General features: G+C 43.4%; 1 protein-coding gene and 1 long non-coding RNA gene across 5 annotated transcripts in view; one reads left to right on the plus strand and one right to left on the minus strand.

The window, feature by feature from the left end:
* Positions 1-24726, plus strand: part of LOC144987025 (uncharacterized) — a 54993-nt gene that overhangs the window by 28927 nt on the left and 1340 nt on the right. The window lies entirely within an intron of this gene.
* On the minus strand, positions 2248-21602 carry LOC110017033 (NACHT, LRR and PYD domains-containing protein 12). 4 transcript variants are annotated; one of them, XM_023965963.2, is made up of 14 exons: positions 21446-21602; positions 17923-18060; positions 17730-17840; positions 17073-17192; positions 16581-16636; positions 14705-16490; positions 11592-11765; positions 10405-10581; positions 7294-7470; positions 6542-6715; positions 5365-5538; positions 4653-4829; positions 4369-4542; positions 2248-4055 (listed from the first exon to the last, which is right to left on the minus strand). In XM_023965963.2, exons 2-14 carry the CDS (start codon positions 18006-18008, stop codon positions 4034-4036), a joined length of 3408 nt encoding a protein of 1135 aa, XP_023821731.1. In that variant the 5' UTR covers positions 18009-18060; positions 21446-21602; the 3' UTR covers positions 2248-4033. The 4 variants fall into 4 exon arrangements, with proteins under 4 accessions (XP_023821731.1, XP_023821730.1, XP_078791988.1 ...); XM_023965962.2 differs by having other exon boundaries at positions 14705-16493; XM_078935862.1 differs by lacking the exon at positions 7294-7470 and having other exon boundaries at positions 14705-16493.

The following is a 24726-nucleotide window of genomic DNA, read 5'->3' on the forward strand; positions in this document are numbered from 1 at the left end:
TAACATCCAGTTTACATGAAAAGATGAATAATACCTGATTGGATTGCACCAATACTTTGTAAATTTTTTGTAGGTTTTAGAGTTGTAATGTCTAATATTATTAACTGTTAAATGTTCTTATGATCTGATGATAAACTAATGATTTATTGTTGTTCTGTCCTTGCAGGGATGACTGTAATGTTGGAGCCACAAAAATGCTCTCAAAGGTTGATTAGAATGAGGTTGAAGGCTGAAGACTTTACTGTTTGTGAAAAATAGAATAAAGTCAAAACAAAAAACCATGGATACATATACAGTATATAAAATAATGTGTTTCATAGAGAAACAACATTGTTCATTCAAATATGTTGGTTCTAATTAGTGATGTTTTGCTTCCTGAACACATCAGATCTTTTTGATGCTTCAAGTGAAACAGGATTTTGGATGAGGTTCGATTTGATTTCACGCAGTTCCTAAAAGCAGCCAGCAGGTGTCGCCCTTCTCACTTCTTCTGACAGAGAAAGCACAGGTCACGTGATGGTGTGTTTCTATGGAGAGTCAGTGTCATCATCAAAACCAGACTTTTCTGTCTTTAAACTCTGTGGTCTTCCTTCAAATTCAGGACTTCAAGTCCCTCAAATGCAGCATTTGTGAGTCTGCTGTTTGTTACAACTGAACCAAGAAAGTGTCTGGAGTTTCCTTTCATTTGGTTTGACTTTATGTTTCTATTGAGTCCATGTATCTGGAAAGAAAAGCTTCCAAAACTCGATCAACCAGACATCAAATCCACTGTTCCAACTTTCTGTCTGGTTTGTCTTTCCAAGAAAAGCAGGAAGTTTCTGACTTGATGATCAAATGTTTGTCACCAACTGCTGTAGTGAGTCAGGAGAAGAAAGTTGATCTGTTGGGATTTTCTGCTGCTCTAGTCTGAACATTCAAGCAAACATTTCATTTTCATTGAAATCATTTTCTAACAGAAATAGATTCTACTTAATTGAATAAACTGTGGTTTAGAATCAGAGACCTAAAGGTTTTTCATTTTCATACAACAGTAATCTTTAGATGTTTTTCATGTTCAAAGTCACGACTGAGCTCTTTATTTTTCATGGAGCTGCTATATTTGTGATCTTGAAACTGTGTCAAACACCAAATGTCTCATTCTTCATGCTGATCAGGCAGAAATGCAGAAATGTGTGCTGCAGATCCCATGTTTGCCACTAGAGGGCAGCACAGCAGCTTCAGTCTTTGTCATTGTTGCTGTGTGAGCCTGAAGGAGCTTCAAAGTGAGCTAGCTGCAGCTTGGTTCAGACAAACTTCCACATTCACACACAGATGTGATCCTGAAGAAGCCTGAACAAAACATTTCAGGAGAACTCTTCAGTCCAGAACTTGAGCCTGCATTATTCCTGAAACTGGGATCAGAGTTCTGCTCTCTGCTCCAACAGAACCACCTTCATGAGCTCCTGGCTTCTTCTGGATCCTCCAACATTCAGACGCTCTCTGACTGAGTTCATGTCTGCACAGAAACCTTCAGGATTCTCTTCTTCCACACGTCTTTCACTCTGAAACTCTCTTCTGAATGTGGATCATCTCAGTCAGACGTTCAGCAGCATCAGAGCCGTGCATGTGGCCGTCCTGAAGCTGCACCGTCAGCTGCAGAGCTTCAGAGCTGCTTTCCTTCTCAGACCACCTTTTCCAGTGTTTCCACAACTGATGATGTCATCAATCTGATCTTTCAAAACACTTTACTTCCTGGTTTCATAGACAGCAAATGTTCCTAAAGATCTGACCCCCTAAAAGCTCCAATAGCAGCTCAGCAGAAACTCTGATCTTTCTTCTCCTTGCAGCTCTTGATGTGGAGGGGCGGAGCCTGAAGAGGAAGCATCTTTTTTCAGGTGGTGCTGCAGCTTTAGACATGTTTTCCAACTCTTTAGCTTATGCTGTTCATGGAGTCGTGTCCCTCTGTTCTTGGAAAGGAGAAACGTGCAGAGAACTTTTCCCATTTCCACTCCCTCCTTTCAACTGCTGCCCACTGTTCCCCTCTGAATCAGGAGGGAGGGGCTCTCATCTGTTCTGCCCACCCCCATTTAGAAAGACATCAGCACCACCTGAACATTCCAAAGCTCTTTCCAACCCATTTCTATGGAGAAGGAACCAAACACATGAAGATTGGAACGGCTGGAACAGGATGAGGGGGAAGGCTAAAGATTCAAGTCTGTTTGTGAGTCAAAGATAGAATGAAGACAAACATCAATAGAAAACGCAGAGTTGATTCAAAAGAGCATTTATTAGATCAGGCTGCAGGAATTTTACAGACAGCTTTCAGTTTGAAGCCTTTTGACACTAAGATGCAGTTCTGCAAACAGCTAGCAGGTGTCTCCCTTCTCCCTCCTGCTTCAATGCAGTTGGTGTTGTTGCAGCAGCTGCATCAAAGTGATTCTCTGCATCCAGAGGCTGTCATTCCTCACTAAGATCCACTCTGTTCATTCATGTTCTCTGGACAAAACAGGCTTTATGCTCAGAAAGTTTCTTCTAGTTTCACACATTCTAGAAAATGAAGAGATTCTACTGGATTTAGATGAAACTTATTTTAAACTTCAGCTAAAAATGCTGTCAGTATAAAAAAGAACAGAGTTTTACCCAAAAAAAAAACCAAAACCTGACTTCAAAGGACTTGAATCCAAACCAGTGATCATGTGACCACAGCGTTTGTCCGTGTCTCCACTATGAACATTCTGGTCACATGACCATGTTGGAGGTTTCTGAATGAAACTCTGTGTTTTGTTTGTCAATGAGAGTTTCTGGAGAACAGAAATCAAGTGTGAAACATCTGGAACCAGAATCTTGTGGTTCTGGTTCTGTCCCGGTTCCAGAGACAGAACCAGGACCCAACACCTGACTGTGTTTTCCCCTGACCCACATATAGATCTATGTCATCCAGAAATGTTCTGTCTGATCAATGATTCCATCAATCCTTGATTGGTCCATCCCAAACTCACATCTGTCCATCAAATGGAGATCAAAGAAGAAAGTGGTGATCTAGAAAAGAATCTGTTTGTCTGCAGGTCTGTTTTTCTCCAGATCCTGGAGCTGCTGAACGTCTGAATCCAACCCATGTTTCAGATCAACACTCCAGGTTAGAATGAGAATAGGAAGTGCAGTTCTCCATTAGTCCACCGGGGGAGCTGCAGCACAATAACTGTCCACTTGATGCTGAGAGAGACAGTGGAGCTGATCTCAGATCAGTTCATGCTGCAGCTCTGACACTCATCTCCACTTCCTCTGATTCCTCCATCACTCTGTTCTCCACCTCCCAGGAACACCATCCAGGAGGAACTGGGGTGTTCGAAAAAATCGATTCGGCAAAAAATCGCAATATTTCATTTGGCGATACTTGTATCGATTCAAAATACTATCAATACGATATTTATTTAATTCTTTCTGTGCGTCCTTCAGCGTCTGATTCTTGTTTTCCACTTCACCCTCCTCCTAGTTGGCAGCAGAGAACACAGAGCCTCTTTGAGCAGCTCTACTCCACACAAAACAACAGGAAGACTGCAGCCAGAGGCAGCTTGTTCTGTTGTTATGAGACATGAACTATTTAGTTTTTACTTGGGATGGATGAAGCACCATTCAGGCTCCTGAACCGTTTAAAAGTACTGGAGACGCTACATTAAGCAATGCTGAAATTAAGCAGCATTTTATTTCCCCAATACAAACTTATTGGTTAAGGCACATTCATTCTTTGTTTTTTCTTACACTGAAAAATATATTTTGTGTAAATCAGACAATGTTCAAAATAAAAGCACTGTTAATGTGTTTGGTAAAGGCAACATATTATATATGAGATACAGTTGCAGTGCTTAACATTGTGATCATTAAATAAACTGAATTTGACCATTCTATCACAATGGAAGACATTGAAATTCAGATAGAGTTTTTTCAAAGTCATATTTTAAAAAAAAGAAAGAAAATATGTTTCGGTAAAATATCGGGTAAAATATCGGGATACGTATCGTATTGCCAGACTCTTGCCAATACACACTCCTACTGATCAGAGTCTCCAGCCCTTCCACCTGCAGAGAGAAAGCAGAGAGACAGAGATGAAGGAGTGTCTCCTGATGCCGGTCTGTCAGTCAGTGATGCAGCACAGCAGCAGAAAGAGCAGCAGGAGCTTCAGTCCTGTTCAGAGCAGCAGCTTCCTCTCAGCTTCACCTGTTGGAGCTTCTGCTGCTCTGATTGGCTGACTGTCCTGAAGCCCGTCATCATTCTCCTCAGAGCTTCACTGAGAAGCTGCAGCTTCACAGGAAACTCTGCATCTTTGCTCTCAGACTAACTTTAGGACCAAACATCTGGAAGCAGCTGGACTGACTCCAACCCTCTACTGACCTCAGAGTCTGCAGTTTGGACTTTGGACTCTTCATCAGATCCTGTAGCTGCTGAACATCTGAAGACTGCAGGTTGTTGAAGCTCAGGTCCAGCTCTGTCAGGTGGGACGGGTTGGACTTCAGAGCTGAGACCAGATTAGCACAGCTGGTCTTTGACAACCTGCAGAGCCACAACCTGAATCCAGAACAAAGAGTTGAATTTAAAGACAAGTGTCATGTTTTCATCCTTCAGTCCTTCTTTGTCGTCATATTGATGTGAAGACAATTAATAACATGGAGTCTGACCCCAGAGTCTGCAGTCTACAGTCTGGACTCTCTAGAAAACCACACAGATGAAGCACTCCTGAATCCTGCAGGTTCTGGTTCCCATTCAGGTCCAGTTCTGTCAGATTAGATGGGTTTTTCTTCAGAGCTGAGGCCAGAACTTTACAGCTGACCTCTGACAAACTGCATCCCATCAACCTGCAATCAGACAGAAAAGTGTGTTCAGGAGTAGAGATGCAGCTGGAGGTCCAGGAACTCAGTAAAGACAGTCAGGTGAGACCCGCCCTGATGACAGACAGATTGTATTTTTAGTGTCAATAAAAATGTGATAAGCCTTCTTTTTGGGGGGGCATGGCATTGTTTAGCAATTTCTTTGGGATTTTGACACAAAGCATAATTGTAAATTACAACCAAACATATTTTAAGTGATTTTAAATTAAGGGGACTTGAAATGTCATTTTTTCATCATTGTTAATTATAAAATACAATTTCAAAATTCACAACAGAAATGCATATTAATCAGCAAGGAACTTTCTGAAGGGAAGAGGATGAAGAACAGGAAATGTCTGGATGATGATGGAACAAAAACATACAAACATGAGATCTTCTGCCACAGTGAATGGAATAAACTCAGAAGAAGAAAACAGCCTTCAAACCATGAAGATGGTCAGCATGCAGCAGGAGAACTTTGTCATCACATTGATCTGAACACAACTGAAACATGGAGTCCGACCTCAGAATCTGCAGTCTGCAGTCTGGACTCTCCAGAAAACCACACAGATGGAGAAATCCTGAATCCTGTAGGTTGTTCTCGGTCAGGTCCAGTTCTGTCAGGTGGGACGGGTTTTTCTTCAGAGCTGAGCCCAGAGCTTTACAGCTGATCGTTGACAAACTGCATCTTTTCAACCTGAATGCAGAAAGCAAACTGTGTTCAGGAGCAGAGATGCAGCCGTAGCTCTAGGAACTTGCAGTAAGGTGGGACGTGTCCTGAAGAGAGTGACATCACATTTTCAGGTGAAAGTTTGGGCTGAAAAGTTGTGAAGACCTGTAAATAAAAGTTTTATGGTTTTAAAGAATTTAAAATGGTGTTACACCAGATGGGACTTTGAAATATCATTTATCATAAATTATTCACCCCTGAGGTTTCTTCGTTTTTTCCAGAATCCGTTTTTTTAGGAGTTTTTCCTTACCGCGAAGGGGGGTCTAAGGGCAGGGATGTCCAGTTTGGCTGAGTCAGTTTGTTAGTTCAATTTAGTATTTTCCTATTGAATTCATGATCCTTTTGATTTTATGTTTATCTTACAATTATCGACACGAAGCCCATCGAGACGACTGTTGTTGGGATTTTGGGTTATACAATAAAATGGAATTGAATGTTCCTGCAATGCCCTTCCATGTCCAGCCTATCCGTTACTGAGGGGAATGCCAGGTCATCCTTCAAGCTTCCTGAACCTGAGGAGGGCCACCGGGGCCGCTCCTCTTTACGTATCTGTTCCTGAGGAGGGCCACTGGGGCCACACCTCTTCACCTATCTGTTCCTGAGGAGGGCCACTGGGGCCACACCTCTTCACGTATCTGTTCCTGAGGAGGGCCACCGGGGCCGCTCCTCTTTACGTATCTGTTCCTGAGGAGGGCCACTGGGGCCACACCTCTTCACCTATCTGTTCCTGAGGAGGGCCACTGGGGCCACACCTCTTCACGTATCTGTTCCTGAGGAGGGCCACCGGGACCGCTCCTCTTTACGTGTCTGTTCCTGAGGAGGGCCATTGGGGCCGCTCCTCTTTACGTATCTGTTTCTGAAGAGGGCCACTGGGGCATGCTGCAAGACACCAGCCTCAGGTCTGCAGTTCAGTCTTAACACAAATTTATCATCATATTGTTCTGAACACAACTGAAACATGGAGTCTGACCTCAGAGTCTGCAGTCTGCAGTCTGGACTCTCCAGAAAACCACACAGATGAAGAAATCCTGAATCTTTCAGGCTGTTCCTGCTCAGGTTCAGTTCTGTCAGGTTGGATGGGTTTTTCTTCAGAGCTGCACCCAGAGCTTTACAGCTGATCGTTGACAAACTGCCTCTCTTCAACCTGAAAGAAGGCAGACATGTGTGTTAAGGAGAATTTATGCCACCTGGAATTCCAAGAATTTAGTAAATTCAGTCATGTGGGGACCTGCCCTTTTGGGAGCCTGACAGATTACAGAATAAATACAATTAATTAAAAAATGTTTTTGTTTTTACACATGCCTGATGGCAGCAACACAGATGTCATGTGTTGTCTCATGTCTGCAGTTTGGTGTCAACACAACTTTGTCGTCATATTGATCTGAACACAACTGAAAGGTTAAATCTGACTACAAAGTCTGCACTCTGGTTTCTCCATAAAACAATTAATGACAATCGTTTTTGTGGCCCCCAAAAAAAGGTTTGAATCACTGATTTACAAGATCATTGTTGAACAAGCCAGTTTTATAATTTCAATCAGCAAGGAGCTTTTAAATCTGTAGTGATGAGGAAATATCTGCAGACCTTAGTGGAAAAAGAAAAGATCAGTCCTGATGAAAGCTGACATTAGAAATTAGGATGATGTAAAGAAACATTCAAACATTAAATCAACTTTGTCATCATATTGATCTGAACACAATTGAAAAATGGAATCTGTCTGACCTCAGAATCTGCAGTCTGCAGTCTGGACTCTCCAGAAAACCACACAGATGAAGAAATCCTGAATCCTGCAGTTTCCAGTTCCAGCTCAGGTCCAGTTCTTTCAGGTTGGATGGGTATTTCTTCAGAGCTGAGCCCAGTTCTTCACAGCTGATCCCTGACAAACTGCAGCCCATCAACCTGAAATCAGACAGAAAAGTGTGTTCAGGAGCAGTAGCTGCATTAAAATGGGCAAAAATAATCAGAATTAAAGCTACAAGTAGCATTTAGCGGGCCCAAGAACGTGGTGCGAACGCCTGGCACGGGGCACCACCATTCTGGAGCTGCAAGCTACTGTTTATATGACAGAAGCCTGTGTGTTTGTGTGTGTAAACTGTTGGCTTTAAGGACAGAAACTTTTGCATATATTACAACAAAATTCTTAAACTGAAGCCTCGTTTAGACCTTTAGACCCATTTTCTCATCAAGAAGAAGGCATTTTCAGATTAAGAAGTTGTCAATCAAGCAATGATGATAATTATTAACACTGTCCATAAGGATGAGAAAAATTGAACTCATCTAATTTCCACTACAATGTCTGGATAAGTATCGGCTATGTCTGCTAACTTGGCCAATTAGCTGGCCCAGGATCTTGCAAAGTTCAGGTGGTTTTGCATGCAGTGTGACAAGTCTGTTAACAGCAGCAGTACAGCATAGCTTTTGGTTTCCACAAGAGAAGAACTCCTGACACATCTGCCCTTACAGACAACTACAAGAGGAGTTGAAATTTATAACACGGTGTAGGAGTTTTTGTGCAGAAAAAGGTACCATTAGTAAAGCTAGTAGCAGTGACTGCAGACGGGGCTCCTGCTATGACCGGCCGACAAACAGGTTTCATCACTCACTGTAAAGCTGACACAAAATTTTGAGAATTAAAAAAATCTTGGATATTGCAAAAGTTGCTTTTTAAGTTTTATAATGAAAGCAATGATTAGTACTAAGGATGTATAAAAGACATACAAAAAAATGAAAAAGCAGTCTTTCAGTGCTGAACTGGCTTTTTGTGGCCAAATTATAACTCCTCTCAAGTTGCTTGTCACTGCTGGCTAATTAACATATGAGCAGGAAACCCTGGAGGAGGAACATAATTGTAACCTGACCCCTGCAGTCGGCCTGAGTTAGAGAGGCGTTTGCATGTAAGAGGGAAATATATCTTAAAATTGACAAGTTCATTCTAAAATTGTGAAAATATTCATGGACCATTTGGACATGTACAGCTATATGTCTATGAAGTTTGTTGTCAATAGTTGAAAAATAAGTTATGATAAAAAATATTTGTTTGGAGTCCAAATGTACAAAGCACAGATTTTGTAATGAATAAAATGTCTTTAAAATCATCTGTTCCACCTAAAATTCAAAAAAAAATATATGAGACAGATATAGGAGACAGAATCCTACATATTTAGAAAGTTTGGTGTTGAAATATGGATGATAAGTTATGAAAAAAATAGGTGTTCGTAGTTTCGCCTTGAAAAACACCTTTTCGGACATTTTGGATTCAAAATGGTCTCAAAATTCACCTGTAACTTTATAAATTATGAAAACATTTAGGAAGCATTAGCCCATAAAAACCTATAACTTGGGAAAGTTTGGTGCTGATAACCTAAACAAAAGTTATGGTAAAAACATTTGTTCAGTCCAAAATTTCATAAGCAAAATCAAGTGATGAATTTTCTCATAGACTGTATAGTGCGGAGTATCAAAGGTAGGGTTTATAAAAGGCATCTAATTCTGAAATCCTAGCTTCCTGAGACAAATGGGTGATTTTCTATGAATTTTTATCTTATGAGTAAGCGCAATCAACCACTTCCTGTTTGGCGGGGGCTAACGCAGGCACTGTCAGGTGTACACACATGAAACTGCAAATTATGAAAGAAGATCCTTCTGAGTATCTTCAGCTTTAATTTCATGCACGCCGGATGAAGCACAGAGAAAACATAGGGCAGAATGCTACAAAAACTGTGTTTTTCAATAACTAGGTGGCGCTATGGAGCTCGTCAAATATTTTCACATCCATGGGTTCAGAATGGAAGCTTAATCAAATCTCTTTAATTTCAGTGAGATCGGAGAAGGTATATGCATGTGAGAGCAACTTTTGTGTGCGTGGCGAGATGCCCAAATTTGCCGCTCCGTCATGAACACACCCCTGCATTGAAAGTTATGGTTTTGTATCGGAGTAAACTCCAATGGCTTTTTAACAGGTGGACGTAGTTTTGAGGTGTGTCGGCTCATCCCACTTGCAGCAGTGATGCTCCAAGTAAAACATGTCATTTCTTGTTGCCAACAGGTGGCGCTACACCTGTTCCGGATTCTTCCACCGCAGATGTGTTTAGAGTCAGACTACATTCATGCACATCAATTTTGGATCAGATAAGATAAGGCATGGCGGAGTAATGGCCGTTTTCCTTATCATTGCGTGTTTTCGAAATGACCTTGAAGTTCGACACGCCGCCAAAGTCACAAACATTGATTGTTTGTTATATTCGGAAAAGGTTTTTCTGGGTCCATGTACACGGTTGAATTCTAATCCAATCTTTGATTTAATCAAAACATTTTTGTCACATGGAACCACGGCTACTGATGACAACTGGACCCCGTGAGGTGGGACCCGCGCTGACAAAAGACTGACTGATTACATTTTCAGTCAGAATCTTGGGCTGGTCCAAGCATGACCAACACACAAGAGAGGAATTCTAACATTAAACAGGTACTTGACCTAAAATAAGATTTTGATTTCTGATTGACAAGATCATTATTGAAACACATCAGTGTCATATCAATCATCATAACACAATCAATTTAATTGATAAAGAACATCTGAACCAATCATTTTTTAAACAAGTTTTACAAAATACTTTTCCACCATAATTAATAACCATGGTGGAAAAAGAAACATTCAAACATGAGATCTTCTGCCACAGTGAATGGACCACAGCTCAGAAGAAAAAAAAAACCTTCAGACCATGAAGATGGTAAGCATGCAGCAGGAGACCACCAGCCTCATGTCTGCAGTTCAGTCTTAACACAACTTTGTCATCATATAGATCTGAACACAACTGAAACATGGAGTCTGACCTCAGAGTCTGCAGTCTGCAGTCTGGACTCTCCAGAAAACCACACAAAAGAAGAAATCCTGAATCATGGAGGCTGTAGTTGTCACTCAGGTCCAGTTCTGTCAGGTTGGACGGGTTTTCCTTCAGAGCTGAGCCCAGAGCTTCACAGTTGATCTCTGACAAACTGCATTCCTTCAGCCTGAAAGTAGAAAGAAAAGTGTTCAGGAGCAGAGATGACAGCTGGAATTTGGTAAATTCGGTCAGGTGGGACCCGCCCTGACGAGAGACTGACAGATTTTCAAAATGCACGGCAGAACCATATATTGAACTGATGATTGTAAAATAAATATTCATTTAAATTATAGAACCAAAAACCTTTCACTTCAAAAATGTCAGATTAAATTGAATTTCCTCATCTTGAATCCTAAATTGTAAAATGCATTTTTAAATGATTACACTTGTAAAGTGTATTGAGAATAGAAGATCACTTTCATTTATAGGTTAAAAAAAACTTTCATAGAAAAATCTTTAACCTATTGTGGCGTCCTGGGGGTTAGCCCCGCCTTCAGCCCCCAAGACTCATGGGAAGTTGGGAATCTTGGGTGAAACCATGAGGGAGAGTGCTGGAAGCAGAAGACACTTCCATACTGTTTCTCTGCCTACATCTTTCTCTCTGAGACTGTCCAGGGTTGTGCGGTGTATGGGGCACGGACAGCTCTCCAATGAAGCCACTTAATTACCAGCTCGGTCATAATGACGTACCAGCTCGTTCTTTACACTATTTTAATGGATCTGATACAAAATCAATTGAACAAAGAACGTTGAGCCCCCTGCAGATATTTTACAGAGGATGAAAATTCAAGAAAACTTACTTGCTGATTCATGAATACTTGGAAAAGAGACATTGAAGAACGTTCCAACAGCTAAATTAGACAGAACCCTGATAAGCATAGATAATCCTCCTTTTTAAACAGAAAATACCTGGTTTTCTTGACTCTTTCAACTCCTAAACCTTTCAACTCATAAACGTTATGTTTCCATGGAGACATCTTTGTCCTTAAAAAATTAAGCAACTGTTTTCTTCCACTCTTCAAAGTATTATAGATTTCTAGAAAATCCTGAAATCTTTTTTTTTAATCCAAACCTTTGAGCTTCAGTGAAGAACTACAAATCTGGAAATGAACCAACCAGCAGCTTCAATGTTCTGACCTCAAAGTCTGCACTCTGCAGTTTGGACTCTCCAGTCCTGAACACAGAACCTTCATGGAATCCTGGAGGCTATTGTTGCTCAGGTCCAAGACTGTCAGGTGGGACGGGTTGGACTTCAGAGCTGAAGCCACAACTTCAAAGTCAGACTCTGAGAGTCCACAATTTGATGAAAGTCTGTGAAGAGAAACAAAGAGAAACAGGTGATCTTATAATAAATTCAGGCTGTGATGAAGTTCCAGTTGGACATTTCTCTCCTCATCAGAGATCATCTTCATCATGAAACAGTCCTCCTCATCAGTCTCTCTCAGACCTTCATCTCTCTATCAACAACAGCTGGAGGAGAGAAGGTGGAGCTCCATGGAGCTTCATGCTGCCCTCAGTCTGTCAGGGATCTGAGGTCTAGTCTGACTGACAAAGTTCACGGTAGATAGATAGATAGATAGATAGATAGATAGATAGATAGATAGATAGAGAGAGAGAGAGAGAGAGAGAGAGAGAGAGAGAGAGAGAGAGAGAGAGAGAGAGAGAGAGAGAGAGAGAGAGAGAGAGAGAGAGAGATAGATAGATAGATAGATAGATAGATAGATAGATAGATAGATAGATAGATAGATAGATAGATAGATAGATAGATAGATAGATAGATAGATAGATAGATAGATAGATAGACAACTTTATTTATCCATTTAGGAGGTTACCGCATGGAAATTGACAAAACAGAACATCTGGATCACAAAGATGGACTGCTGTCACTCTGACCATGACAATGATCATGGTCGAATGTTCTAGCCTTTAAGTCAGGAGATGGCACAGAGTATAAACACGCTCTCTGTGACCTCCAGAAGTCCATCAAGGGGTTCCAAGAGAAGTTACAGCCAGAAACCTGAGAGCTTCCACAGGGAAAAAAAACTCTAGAGGCCCGTGGCAGGGGATGAAAACCATCACCAACTACAGGACAAACACAAGCAGGTCAGAGTTCCAGAACAACATTCTGCCAGAAATCCTGAAGAACTTTTATTCAAGATTCGACCAGAACAACAAAGAGGTTTGCCTAAAGGCATCCTGGGATCCAGAAGAGGCTGCACTGCAGGTGTCTCACACATAGGCCCTCAGGGCCCTGAAGCAGGTGACCCTGTACAAGGCGATGGGACCGGACCACGTGTCACCAAGAGTTCTGAAAGCCTGCGCTGAGCATCTAGCGGAAGTGTACACAGACATCTTTGACATCTCCCTCTCGCACGAAACTGTGTCCTGTTTCTTCAAGTCCTCCATGATCGTGCCAGTCCCAAAGAAAACAAATATTACAACAGTGAATGACCTGAGACCTGTGGCTCTCACTCCTGCAGCAATGAAATGTCTGGACAAGCTGGTACTGACACACATTAACTCCTTGGTGGAATCAGAAGACCCATATCAGTTTGCCTACTGCCCCAACAGATCAGCAGAGGACGCGTTGGCCCTGGCACTTCACACCACCCTGCGACATCTAGACACTAAGAACACTTAGGCTACTGTAGGTTACTGTACCTGGACTACAGCTTTGCCTTCAATAACCTTAGGCAGTGGAAGCTGACTGAAAAACTTGCCGAACTGGCAGTACCTACACCCCCCTGAAACTGGATAGTGGACTGTCACACTGTCTCACCGTCTTACTGGTGAGGATGGGAAAGAAGGTCTCTGCAGAGCTGACTGTCAGCACCGGAACACCACAGGGGTGCTGCCTCAGTCCAACACTCTTCTCACTGTACACCTACCATTGCACCTCCCCGGACTCCAACAGCATCATCATTAAGAATGCAGACGACACAACCGTCACGAAGGGGGTTGAGGGAGTACCCAGATGCTGAGAGGAGAAGGCAGGAGGTTCTAGGTGAGCTAGACTTTTAACTCTCAAAGCAATCCAAACACCAAAAAACACCACTGCAGAGCAGGTAAGCAAACTCAAAACTCGAAATACTAGAAACTTGGGAATACATCAGACTAAGGAGCAGCACAGGAGGAAGATAAAGAAGATGAAGATAAAGGCACCAAAGTAAAACTCGATTCAACAACAAAACAGGAAACCTTTCAAAATAAAACAGGAAGCTAAAACTCAAAACATGACAGAACAATAACAGCAAAAAACACAAAAGCAAGAAACGTAAACCATAACATGGTCTCATCAGAGGAGGGGACGAGTTTGCGTACAGAGACTCAGTGTACAAGATCACATCTACAGTGAAGACAATGACCTAATTCTCAATGTACAAAAAACAAAAGAAATAGTTGTGGACTACAGAAGGAATGCCCCACCACATCAACCGCTTAGCATAAATGGGACTGTGGAGGAGTGGACCAACAGTAACCAGTTCCTGGGTATGCAGATCACTAACAGCCTCAGCTGGGAAAGAAACACTGTTGCCACAGTGACGAAAACCCAGCAGAGGCTGTACTTCATAAGGCTGCTGAAGAAGGCCGGACTCAAGCGCCGGACAGTCACCCAAGTCAACAGAGGGTTGAAAGCATCCTCACCAGCATACAACAGCTTGGTTTGGAAACACCACTATAAACAGATACTGCAAAGGGTCATCAACACAGCTGGTAAAATCATTGGTTGCCATCTTCCAGCCATCGAGACAATCTACAGACAAAGCAGCAGGACGAAGATCATCAGGGACAGACACCACCCCATCCATGCACTGATCCAGTGTGTGGACTTAAGCCATAACCTCAGAAGCAGCAGGCCTGAAAGCATCCACGCACAGATCACACACCTCCACAACAGCTTATTCCCAGCGGCTGTCAGAACAGCACAAGGCATTATGGTGGAGAGATTGTACTGAACTGAAGCACACAACATGCTAACTAGCCTGGACACTAAGTGCAACGATCAATTATATGACAGAGATGACAAATAATGCAATAATGAAAAGGTTGGGACACTGCAATATTTTTATTCTGCTCTTCTCTTTCTTAAATTTTGTTCCTCATCTTATTTATGAGCCTTGTTGTTTTTTTTTGTTTTGTTGTCCTCTGTAATTCACCCTGACTTGAGAGCTGCAGAAGAAAAGTTCCAATGTGCTTGCTTTACATGTAGAAATGGGAATAAACTCTTAAACCTTAAACATTGGACTCACCTGAACTTTCTGCAGTTCCTCACAGCTGGGATCAGTCTCCGTCTACCCTCATTTGATGTCTTGTACTGGTCCAGGTCCAGCTCATCCAGAACCTCATCTGACATCTGCAGAGTGTAGGCCAGAGCTGAGCAGTGGATCTCTGAGAGTTCCTTCTCTGATCTGTTCTCTGACTTCAAGAACTCTTGGATCTCCTGATAAACTGAGAGGTCCTTCATCTCCATCAGACAATGATAGATGTTGATGCTTCTGTCAGGAGAGACTCCTTTACTGTTGATCTCCTTCAGGTTGTTGATGGCTCTCTGAATGGTTTCTGGATTCTTCTCTGTCTGACCCAGCAGGCCTCCTAAGAGTCTCTGGTTGGACTCCACAGAGAGACCATGAAGAAAGCGAACCAGCAGGTCCAAGCGTCCAGTTTGACTCTGCAGGGATTTTTCCATGACTCTATTCAGAAACTCATCCAGGGATGGATTCTCCATGCAGTCCTTCAGGAACTTCTCAATGTCCTTTACCTTCTTGTTGTAACAGTGGATCATGTAAACTGCAGCCAGAAACTCCTGGACACTCAGATGAACAAAGCTGTAGACTGGTTTCTGGAAGATCTCACACTCTCTTCTGAAGATCTCAGTACAAACTCCAGAGTACAAAGAAGCCTCTGTGACATCCAGACCACACTGCTCCAGGTCTTCTTGGTAGAACATGATGTTTCCTTTCTCCAGATGTTCAAATGACAGCCTCCCCAGCTTCAGAAGAACTTCCATGTCAGCCTCTGTCAGCTCCTGTGGATTCTCCTCATGTTCCTGCTGGTATTTGTTCTTCTTCCTCTTTGTCTGGACCATCAGGAAGTGGGAGTACATGTCAGTCAGGGTAGTGGGAAGCTCTCCTCTCTGCTCTGTGGTCAGCAGGTTCTCCATAACCACAGCAGTGATCCAGCAGAAGACTGGAACTTCACACATGATGTAGAGAGACATGGAGCCCTTGATGTGGGAGATGATTCTGCTGGACAGCTCTTCGTCAGTGAATCTCTTCCTGAAGTACTCCTCCTTCTGAGCATCATTGAAGCCTCGTACTTCTGTCAGTCTGTCCACACATGAAGGAGGGATCTGATTGGCTGCTGCAGGTCTGGAAGTGATCCAGACCAGAGCTGAGGGAAGCAGACGTCCCTGGATGAGGTTTGTCAGAAGAACATTGATTGATGACTTCTGAGTGACATCAGACACCACCTGACTGTTGTTGAAGTCCAGAGAAAGTCTGCTTTCATCCAGACCATCAAAGATGAAGAGAATTTTCCAGACAGACAGCTGATCTGCTGGGATCTTCTGGAAGGTTGGATGGAAACGTTGGATGAGAGTGAGAAGACTGTGCTGCTCATCTCTGATCAAGTTCATCTCCCTGAATGACAGAGGAACCACTGCACTGATGTCTTGGTTCTCCAAGCCCTCGGCCCAGTCCAGAGTGAACTTCTGCACTGAGAAGGTTTTTCCTGCTCCAGCAACTCCGCTGGTCAGAACCACTCTCATGGATCTGTGTTGGTCAGGGAAGACTTTGAAGATGTCTGGGTTCTTGATTGCAGTGCCATGGAGCTTGTTGGTCTTGGTGGTTGTCTCCATCTGCATCACCTCATGTTGGGTGTGAACCTCTTGTCTCAGTCCTTCTGTGATGTAGAGCTCAGTGTAGACCTTGTTGAGGCGTTTTTCTCTTCCTGCTTCTTCAGTTCCTTCAGCCACATATTCACTTCGGCTCCTCAGACTCGTCTGATGTTCTCCAAACATCTCCTGCAGAACAACATCTGCTAAAAGAGCAGAGAAGTAAGCTCCTTCATGAGTGTTCCACATGTTTCCAGAAGAATCCATCAGCAGAGGATCAGGCTCTGACTCACCAGCTCTGGGTCTTTCTGCAGACTGGGGTCCGCTCCTCTTCTTCTCTCTGTGGACACTAAGGAGAAACGTTAGTGAACAACAATTAAAGCAGTCAGTGGGAAGTTCCAGACTAACTCTGATCATGGAGCAGATCCTCTCTGATCTTCAGACTCAGACATTGTGTGATCCAGACTGTGCTGAATGTGAGCAAATGTGTTTCCAGGTTAAACCAGAGCAGATCCAGTCCATCTGAAGGTCTAAATGATGTGTTAGCTGTGTTTGGAGCTCATGTCTGGACTGAGGTCAGAGAAAAGTTCAGCTGTTTGCTTCATCCTCACAGACTGAGCTTTGTGTCCTCCAGAGTTGTCCAACTCTTTCCTTTCGTCTCAGACCTAAAGCATCACAGCAGATGGTTGACCTTCCTGGATGGATCAGCTGATGTTCTTGATGAGAACATTGTTGTTCCTGCTGAGAGCTGAACTCTGCTTTGTTCACTAGAAACTGCTTCTTACTGTGAGTCTGAAGGTCCTGGTTCAGTTCTGAAGTTTGGAGGATCCCATCTGGACCGGTCACTCTTCATGGAGCCACAGCTGGAGGCTGCAGACTGGACTCTCTGTGTGACCTGTTGACCTCTGCAAACACAAAACCATCAGAGTGTTGGAGGATCTGCTTCTTCATGAACAGCTGATGGACTTTGACATGAACACAGACTGAGCTGTTTAGTCTGGAATAACATGACATGTTTGGATCAACAGTTTCCAGCTTTCAGCATTTTCTGTCAGTCAATCCAGACTTTTTTTCTAGAAAAGCTGATTCCAATTCTCCATGTAGAAATGTAGAAATTCTGATAGCAGGAAGTCAAACTAGAACAATGTGATGTTTGGAAAGCATGAAAATCTGAATCCTAGGAGTCTGCAGTGATTCTTCTCATTAGACTGGAGCTGCTGTCAGTCAGAGTCAGCAGTCAACATGTTTTCTTCTCCAACATCTCTGATGTCTCTCAGAGACTCTCAGAAGACTCAACTAAAAAGATCTCATCACACACATGATGCTCCAAGTGAGTCTGATCAGAGAGATCCAGAACTGAACCAGACCTCAAGTCCTTCATCTGAAAACTACAGATCATCTGGACTAGAATCCAGCCTCCTTTAACTCTGACAAACACTTACTGTGTCAGTCCTGAATGGATGTCTTTGGAGTCTGGGTTATTATCCCTCGACTTGTCTCTCCTGAAGGACTCACAGCTGGATCCAAGTCCAGGTCCAGGTCCAAATTGGTTCCTGTGAAGATTGAAGGTTGCTGGTGTGAGTGCTGAGCTCTGACATGGAGTAGATCATGGACAGTTGGAGATGTTGATCTTACCTCTGAGCATTGCTCTGGTTGTCATGGTTACCATCTCTGCTTTTAGAGGGAGGGGCTCCCTCCTGTGTGACCTCCCACTGATCCATGCTGCTGGATTCACTGGATCCACATCAGCTCACACACACCTTCCACCTTTCCCTGCAGAGGAAACATGTCATCCTGGTTGTTACCAGATGAGGTTCTGAGCTCTGTACTCTGGTACCAAAAGCAGAAGTGGCTCAGGAGGTTGAGCAGGTTGTCCAATGATCAAAGAGTCGGGGGTTTGATCCCTGGTCCCCCCAGTCAACTGTCGTTGTGTCCCTGGAGAAGACACTTCACCCCCTGCCTCGAGTGTGGCTCCACTGGTGTGCGAATGTGTGTGAATGTCCTGGTGATGGTCAGAGGAACCGTAGGCCCCAACTGACAGCCATGCCACTACCATCACCAAGTATACATGAGGAATGAATGAATGAATAATGGACACATTGAAAGTGCTTTGAAATCTGGGAAAAAGCGCAGATAAATCTGATCCATCATTATTATTAGTAGTATTAAAACCTTTTGTTTGTCTGTGTCAACAAAACTGATGAACCATCTGATTGGGCTGTGTGGCATGCTGTTAGAATTTGTGATCCCGATAATAATTGTGTTGGATTTAAAAAAAAAATTATTAGATTTTAGCACAGCAATGTTGAACAAGTGATATAAAACCTTGTACTTTCCCTTTAACAGGCACTCAGTGAGAGTGGAGGATGCAGTCCTGTATATGGTCCATAGGGTGCTCTCCTTTCTGGAAGGGACTGGCAGATATGTGAGGGTGATGTTTTTCGATTTCACAAGTGCCTTTGATACAGTCCAGCCTCAGCAGCTGAAGGGGAAGCTCGAGAGGATGGGAGTTGATCCAGTTTTTGTTCGCTGGATCCACAACTATCTGACTCTTAGGTCACAGTTTGTCCGACTAGGAGACTGTGTATCTGGGACATTGATGAGCAACACCGGAGCAACACAGGGAACTGTACTATCGCCTTTTCTCTTCCCACTCTACACTGCTGACTTTAATTATGCATCTGCAGCTTGTCATGTCCAGAAGTATTCGGACGACACTGCTATTGTGGCGTGTGTAAAGGGAGGGGATGAGAGTGAGTACAGGGAGCTCATCACCAGATTCACCTCCTGGAGCAGGGACAATGGCCTTGTGCTGAACACATCAAAGACCAAGGAGATGATTATTGACTTTAGTAGGAAGTCCTTCCACCAGCCAGTGATCATCGATGGAGGGGGAATCGAGGTGGTTGACACCTACAAGTACTTGGGTGTGCACCTTGACCACAAACTGGACTGGTCGGAGCAGGCTCATGCTCTGTATAAGAAAGGGCAGAGTAGGCTGTTCTTCCTGAGAAAGCTGAGGTCCTTTGATGTATGTACTGACATGTTGCTCCTCTTTTATCAGTCGGTTGTGGCGAGTGCTGTCCTCTATGGGGTTGTATGCTGGGGTGGCAGTATGACCACAAGGGATTGCACTCGATTGGACAAACTGATTAAGAGATGTGCATCTGTGATCGGGAGGAGGGTGGACTCTCTGGGATCTGTGCTGCAGAAGAGGATGAGGCCCTTGACTCAGAGCATCCTGGACAATGCTAGACATCCCTTGCACAACACGATGTCTGGTCAGAGGAGCTCACGGAGTAATAGGCTCCTTTCACTGCGCTGCAGGACAGAGCGCTTTAAGAACTCATTTGTCCCTACAGCTATCAGGCTGTTTAATGAACCTGCCTGATATGAACTGATAATATTTTGTGAACTGTCTTTTTACTGTTGTTTGTTGTGAGTGGTTGTGTGTTTTGCTACCAGACACCTGAATTTCTCCTTTGGGAGATTAATAAAGTTTCTATCTATCTATCTATCTATCTATCTATCTATCTATCTATCTATCTATCTATCTATCTATCTATCTATCTATCTATCTATCTATCTATCTATCTATCTATCTATCTATCTATCTATCTATCTATCTATCTATCTATCTATCTATCTATCTATCTATCTATCTATCTATCTATCTATCTATCTATCTATCTATCTATCTATCTATCTATCTATCTATCTATCTATCTATCTATCTATCTATCTATATTTACATAGATGTATAAATATATACAGATGTAAATATATATATAGTATATAAAAGCTACTTAGACACCTCTAAAATCAATAGAAATCAATGTCATGTGGACGTCGTCGACCTCACCAAGATGGCGTCGCGCTCCGCCACCGTCGGCCAGGCTTCTAAAATGGCCGTGTCTCCTCTAGTGATATAACTCATTGTGTGTGACACTCCTCTCTGCAGTTACAAGAAATCACGTGTCTGCAGCTGCAGCAGTAAATATGCTGCTGGGTCCTATAGCCTTCATGTGCCAGTGGCAAAAAATTCGATAAACCATATGCAGTGTGTGTTTGAATGTGTGTGTTTGGGTGAATGGGACTGTGACTGTAAAGCGCTTTGGGCCTTCAAAGAAGCTAGAAAAGCGCTTTATAAGTATACGCCATTTTACGCATGGACTGATCGAGAAAGGCCTGGCCGGTGTTGCCAGATAGAGTCACAGTTTTCCAGCCCAAAAGTCATCTGAAAACTGCCAGACCCAGCCAAAACCTGCCCAACAGGAGGGGGGCACATACATAGTGTTATTTATTTTATTAAAAGGATCATGATTCAATCAACCTTGATTATAGGCCTTTACAATCAAAGAAAGATCAAAGAAGTTTAAAGTTTTAAAGAAAAAGACTTATTGTGGTCCTTACAAGAAAAAGTTTGGGGCCTGCCCTCTAGCATCCATGACTTGTTGGATGATTTGTTGTTTTTCATTCTTCCTGTCATTCACACACCAAATGAACGCAGCATTTCTCTGAGTTTCATCAAGCCGTTGGTGCAACAGCTTGATGAAACTATATTATTGTGTACAATTGCCAAATAAGGATAGATAGGGAACACAAAAGGATGTTGTCAAAAATGTATGTGTGTATGTGTGTGTGTGTGTGGGGGGGCTTACTCACCCAGGGAGTATGTTAGTGTAGAACCGCCACTGAATAAAGATGCCCTCCCCTGGCATTCTCATTGTTATGACTATTGTAGTTTTCATGCAGATTTGTTCTGTTTTGAACAATAAATTTTTTTTAAAAAAAGAACAGCCATCATTTCTGGTGGGTCAGGCACGTAGCCTAAAGAGGCAGCGGCACAGCGGGGGGGAGCACCCATAGATCACAAAGTGACAAACTGACCATCATTATGAAACATTTTAGTTTAAATTTATCGGCTCATACTCTAGATCCTGCAGTTTTGTTCCTCCATCGTCCTTTTTTTTCTTCCTTAATAAAAACATATTTTAATGTCTTTTAGGGACCAGAGAACAGACAGCAGCTTCTAGAAACTCTAACGATCATCTGTTCTCTGCTGACACATCTGCTGCAGCTTGGAGGTTTACGTCAAACATCAAACAGAAACTTTTCTCCAGAGTTGAACTAAAGAACAGAACATTCATGAACTTACCTTCAACATGTGAACAGAACCAGAACCACAAATATGGAGAAATCCACAGACAAGAAGCAGAAACACAACAGAACTCTGCTATCAGGAACCGTGACTGAGGGAAACAGAGCTGCTGATGTTCTCTGATGTTGGTGAATATTAACAGAAAGCTTCATCAACAACTGAACTTTGTTCAATAAGAACAGCCCGATAAAGTGATAAAGATAAAGATGTTGCTGTGACTAACCAAGAACACGATTGGCAGAACTTTAGAAATCATAAACCTAACATCAACACAAAGTGCAAAAAGTGGAGGGACCATGCAAGGATTTACTTCTAGCTTCACCCTTTCCGACATTCTGAGTTATTTCTCTGTTTTTAACTGTTGTGTGTTTCATTTCATGTTTGAAATGAAATAAAAAACTGAATCAGAATGTTTTCCTGATAGAAAAAAAAACTGGAAAAAACAAAAAACGAATAAGAATAGAAAGTAAAAGAACAACTGATTAGGAACCAGAACAATCCTCTAGGGGGGGGGGGGGGCAGGTGAGTGTGGGCTTCCTGTTCAGACACGCAGGGTGAATCTCCTGATGAGGACTGAAACAAAGTGAGCAGAAAAGACGGAGCAGCTGAGACTGAGACTGGAAAACACTGGAGGACAAACAAGTATTTACCTTTTTTTTTGTTCTGACGTCTCCAGTCCTGTTGCTGGAGGTCCAACAAACACAGATGCAGTACTTTAGTGACAAACAGCTGCAATACTATTTCTACTTTGAAAAATATTTTGATGAAATCACTTTTTTGAGTTGAAGCTAAAATCTGTTGAAATCTTTGTGATCTGCTGTTTGTGAATGAAATCAGTTTAGATCAATCTTGTAAATGTTTGAGTGTTTGTTTGTGTTGGAGGTGACATTCTAGAGCAGGTGGTGGGAACCTATGGCTCACGAGCCATATATGGCTCTTTTGATGGTCACATGTAGCCTGCAGACAAATCATTAATTATAAAAAATTTTTATTAGACCAGTCCTTCTCGGGCGCGATGCGATGCCAGAGGGGCACGCAGTAGTAGCGGCACTTGGAGAATAAAAACCTGCGCCTTTATCAGTTTACCATTATCTATTATTTCACAGAGTTTGTGTGAATTGCCGTCCCTGCAACTGCGCGCTCCCGTCTCTGTGAAAGAACGTGCAGTTGCAGGGACGGGATGTGTGAGGAAGAGGGGGGGGGGGTTGTGGGCACAGGCAGCGAGGTGAATTGCACAGGGATTGTCATAGCTTAAAACACACAGCCCGTCACTCACTGAGGCGTGAGTGTGTGTTTGGATCCACATCTGCACGTGAGCAGTCTTTGTCACATCTACAGAGCATTCAGACCAACCTACGATCAGGTTTAACGTCTCAACGCCTGCAGGAAACAGAAACTCACCACATATCAACCAGACTAGACCATCAGCAAAACCACCACGCAGCACCAGCAGTCTAAGAAATACTCATCATTCATTAGCAACAGCATAACAATGTTGTTCAAAAGAATACACAGGCTTATTGTACTTTAAAAGTGTTGAAATTACATCAAATGCACACATTCACTTGTATATTTAGTTTTAAACATATTGTAGCGGACTCAGTTTAACTGGGTGGCTGTTGGGTCGCGTTCAAAGTTCTGGAGTTTGTTGAACGCATCAAGCAGAGATGCTAATTGGCCCTCAGTTCTGTTGCTCAGCCTTTCATTGGGGAGTTTGGACCAATGGGGTTCAGCTATGGGCCAAATAAGGGAAATGGGAGGACTTGAGGGAATATAAAGTTGGGAGAAGCGCTCTTGTCTCGACGGGAGAGATTCAGGAGTTGCTGAATTAATTGTACGGCGTTGGTTACGGTCTTCAGTAACCAGGATGAAGAAACCGAAAAGAGCTTAAGTCTCCGTCCGTCAGTGTGGGAAAGGGACGCTACATTATTGTATGACTCTTTTGAAATTACATTTTAAAATATGTGGCATTTATGGCTCTCTCGACCAAAAAGGTTCCCGACCCCTGGTCTAGATGGTCTGGTGGAGGGGGAGGGCACGGTCAAACATCCATGCTCATCTTTCACTGGTCCCCCCTACAATTTTGACTTCCACTTTAGACACACACACTGGATGTTAGCAGCACACACAAACACACACCACACACCCTGAAGTGGGGGGCTTGGCAGCGGTGGGGCCCCCCAAACTGGAGACCTCCTATTTTACCTGCAGCACACACACACAGCACACCCACACCTCCATCAATGGGGGGGCCTGGGAGGGACGGCCGGTCTTCCACTGCCTGGTCCTCTCATGGCGGCCGGGCTTGTGGTGGGGGGCTCATGGGTTCTCGGGGCCCTGGCCTCGTCCTTGGCCCTTGTCTCGGTGTCCAGCGCCCGGTGGCCTCCATGGCTGCCGCCTAGCACGCCTAGCCATGGTACTCCTGTCCTGTGGCCGGACGCCAGGTTCACCTATGCCTCTCCGCGCTGGGGGGGGGGGGGGGGGGGGGGGCTGCTTGGGTCTCCCCCCCCTTCTCCTGGTCTGGCTGGGTAGGATCTGGTTCCCCTCATGAACACACGGTTCACTTTGGCAGCATACATGTATCTCCACCCCCACGTGCACGTGCACACATGCACACTGCATATCACACCAGTCTTACAGAAGCTTCACTGGCTACCAGTGCTTTTCTGGATTAATTATAAAATCCTTATTTTGACCTTCAAAGCCCCCCATAAACTCGCGCCCCCCATATCTGTCTGACCTTATCCATGTTGCCATTCCCACCCGCTCCCTTAGGTCTTGCTCCTCACTCCAGCTTGTTACACCCACTGCTCGTCTCATCACCATGGGGGGCAGAGCATTCAGCCGCTCTGCCCCCCAGCTCTGGATCTCACTTCCCTCAGGTTTACGGAACATGAACTCACTCCCGCAGTTTGCTATAAATCTGAAAACCCACCTCTTCAGACAAGCATATCCACCCTAATTAATTTTATGACTCTATTGTTTATTTTGTTTTTAACTAATGTGCCTTTCTTTTAATTGTATTCCATTGTTTTCTATCTGTAAGGCGACCTTGGGTGTCTAGAAAGGCGCCATATAAACAAAATTTATTATTATCATCACTCTTCCTCCTCTCAGCGTCTCCATCTGCTTCCCTGCATTGATCTCCAACATCTCCATGATCTGTTCCTCTGATGGATGGACTCCTTCCTGGTCTTCTTCTCCGTGGTTCTGGACTGTGAATGAGTTCCTCCTTAAATGAAGCGTCCCTCTGGTTCTGGTCCAACCTTAGAAGGTGT

This window comes from Oryzias latipes, chromosome 18 (assembly GCF_053564925.1).
Source record: "Oryzias latipes strain Hd-rR chromosome 18, Olatipes_Hd-rR_3.1".
Lineage (NCBI taxonomy): Eukaryota > Metazoa > Chordata > Actinopteri > Beloniformes > Adrianichthyidae > Oryzias > Oryzias latipes.